Source organism: Fukomys damarensis, unplaced genomic scaffold (genome assembly GCF_012274545.1).
Source record: "Fukomys damarensis isolate Sample0158 unplaced genomic scaffold, DMR_v1.0_HiC HiC_scaffold_9, whole genome shotgun sequence".
Taxonomy (NCBI): Eukaryota; Metazoa; Chordata; class Mammalia; order Rodentia; family Bathyergidae; genus Fukomys; species Fukomys damarensis.
In genome coordinates, this window is record NW_022900921.1 from 5374035 (window position 1) to 5377022 (window position 2988).

The window sequence follows — 2988 nt, forward strand, 5'->3', positions numbered from 1 at the left end:
TATTTCTCATTCATCTTTTTTCCCTGTATTGTGGGTTTTGTTTTTTTTTTTTTGGTACCAGGAATCAAACTCGGGTCCTTGCACTTGCAAGGCAGGCAGGGGAACCACTGAGCTAAATCCCCGGCCCTTTTTTTTTTGTTTTTCTGAGGCAAGATCTCCCTTCCTAGTTCAGGCTGGCCTTGAACTCGCTATGTAGCCCAGTCTGACCTCAAACTCACAGCAATCTTCCTGCTTCATCCTCCTGAGTTCTGGGATTACAGGTGTGTGCCACTACACCTGGCTCTGTGTAATACATAATGTATTACTTTGTCAAAGAGATTCTAGGGATTTCTTACAATAGCTTTTCTTTTTTTGAAAGCTTACTGTGTAATTCAGACTGGCCTTGAACTCACTCTGCAGCCCAGGCTGGCCTTGAATTCATAGCGATCCTCCTGCCTCAGCCTCTTTTACAGGCTTGTGTCACCATGATTGGTTTACTGAAGCTTTTTTTTTTTTTGGTGCTGGGGATTGAAGTTGTAACCTTGGGCTTGTGAGGCAGGCCTCAGCACTGCTGAGCTAAATCCCTGGCCCTTGTAGTAGCTTTTTGAGATATACATCTCACGTAGTTTATACATGTTATTTTACCAACCAAAAATAAAGACAAATTGTGCAATCTAGTGTTTTTTTCTGTTTTCTTTTGTGTTGCAGAGAGGATCGAACTCAGGGCCCCACCTATGCTAGGCAAGTGCTGTATCTGTGGGCGGTAACCCCATCCCCAATTTAGTGGTTTTTAGTATATTCAGGCTTTTGTGATTGTCATTACCAACTTCAGAACATGTTCTATCATTCCCAGTAGTCATCAGCAGTCGCTTGCCCTTCCTTCTTCCTAGCTGCAAACTCTGCAGCCCTGAATCTACCTGTGTGTCTTAATTTTCCTGTTGTGGATTTTTCTTTTTTAAATAAGTTAGACAGTATAGCTTTTTGCGTCTGGCTTTGATTAGTTGACATACAGTAATGTTTTCAAGATTCATCCATCTTGTGGTATGTCATCAGTACTTTTTCCTTTTTTTTGTGCTTCTGGGGATTTTGAATCCAGGGACTATGCACTGAATTATATCCCAGCCCTTTTTATTTTATTTTTGAATTTTGAGAAAGTTCTCATGAAGTTGAATTTGCAATCCTGCCTCAGTGTCCTAAAATGCTGGGATTATAGGCATGTGCCGACATGGCTGGCTTTGTATATCTTTTTTGTTGTTGTTTTTTAAGACAGGGTCTCACTATGTAGTTCAGGCTGGCCTGGAGCTCACTATGTATGTAGCCTGGGCTGGCCTAAAACTTGTGGTGATTCTCTTGCCTCAGCCTCCCAACTGCTGGGATTACAGGCTTGCACCACTATGCCTAGCTATTTTATTTACTTTTATTTATTTACTTTTCTCAGGAGGTTGAGGCAGGAGGGATTGCTGTGAGTTCGAGACCAGCCTGGGCTACATAGTGAGTTGCAGTTGAGTCTCAACTACATAGTGAAACCCGGTCTCAAAAAACCAAAAAAAAATTTTTTTTAAAAAAATTTACTTTTGAATTAGATTATTTGGCCTTGTATTGCTTAGTGTAAGAGTTTTACTTTATTTACATTTACTATATGTTTTCCTTTATTTAAATTTTGGTGGTTTTGTGGATGGGGATTGAATTTAGAGCCTCGTGCATGCTAGGCAAGTTCTCTAGCACTGAGCCATATCTCCAGTGCCTGCTGTATTTTTTAAAGTAAGTCTGTGTTCATTAGCAAGACTGATTTTTTTCTTCTCTTATTGGAAGGTCCTGTCCAAAGTGCAGTGATGTCTTCACATGCTCCAGTGAACCAAGGATATAATTCCCAGCTTCCAGGATCCTACCCTCATCTACTACCAGCAAAGACTTTGAATCTGGCCTCTGGACAGTCCAGCTATCATGGTTCTCAGGGATCCGGGCAGACTCTTCACAAGCCCCCTGTGGCTTCTCTCTCAGTGGCACCTTCACCCTACAGTGGTCCTGTCCCCCGAATGCCACCACCTGCGTCTCAGAGTCCAGCTGCTGCCCCAAGGCTTTCCGGTGGTTTTCCTCCTGGTGCCAGTCCACTGCCACCTGTGAACTGGCAGCACAGCTCCCCGCCCATGGCACCACAGACGAACCATTGTCCTCCCGAACCGTCCCAGCTGGCTGTACTTGGGAATACAAATTTATCAGTGCATCACCAGTACGTTTCTTCTGGAGACCCTTCACTTCAAAACAACTACGTAACATCAGGTAATGTTCTTAGCAGAGTGTTTAAAATGTAGAAATGTGACGCTTCTGCTTGTTGATGTGTTTAATACTTGAAGCCTTGTAAAGCCATATAGGAAGTTGTTGATTTTTTTTTTTGGAAACAGGGTCTCACTATGTAGTCCAGGCTGGTCTTGAACCCACTATGTAGTCCAGGTTGGCCTTGAATTCGTGGTGATCCTTCTGCCTCAGCCTCCTCTGTGCTGGGATCACAGGTGTGCACCACCACACCCAGCTGGAAATTGTTGATTTTTAAAATAATTGTTAGTATGTATGTGTGTATATATGTATATATTTGCAAAGTTTTATTAAAGGTAGGAAAAGAAACAGGCTCTGTAGAGCAAGTTTGGGCCAAGGAAAAGTAGGAAAAGAAGTGCACCCTACATTGTGAGGGCAGGACAGCCATACAAGAGCAAACACAGTGGCATTGTTGGTCTTTAATAAACTACTTCTCACATCTTTGAGCTAATGAAAAACTTAAAATGCATGACTTGTTTCTGCTTTCTTTCCTTTGAAAGTGTCTTTTTTTTTTTTCTTTTTTCTCTCTTTTGAGATGGGATCTTGCTCTGTTCAGGCTGATGTTGGACTCCCGGGCTCAAACTTGGCTCCATTCTCTTGTGTGTGAATGTACGTACAGCTGTGGTGGTGTGTCACACTACTTGATGAAAGAACTAGTCCTTTTCTCATTGGCATACTCGTTGAAAATCAGAAAAA

The 2988-nt window shown here is 42.4% G+C and overlaps 1 protein-coding gene across 1 annotated transcript in view; it reads left to right on the top strand.

The window, feature by feature from the left end:
- Positions 1–2988, top strand: part of Sec24a (SEC24 homolog A, COPII coat complex component) — a 73775-nt gene that overhangs the window by 19947 nt on the left and 50840 nt on the right. Inside the window, exon 2 of the mRNA XM_019209883.2 lies at positions 1792–2259. Within this exon, the coding sequence (XP_019065428.2) occupies positions 1792–2259 (468 nt within the window). The remainder of the gene's footprint in view (positions 1–1791; positions 2260–2988) is intronic.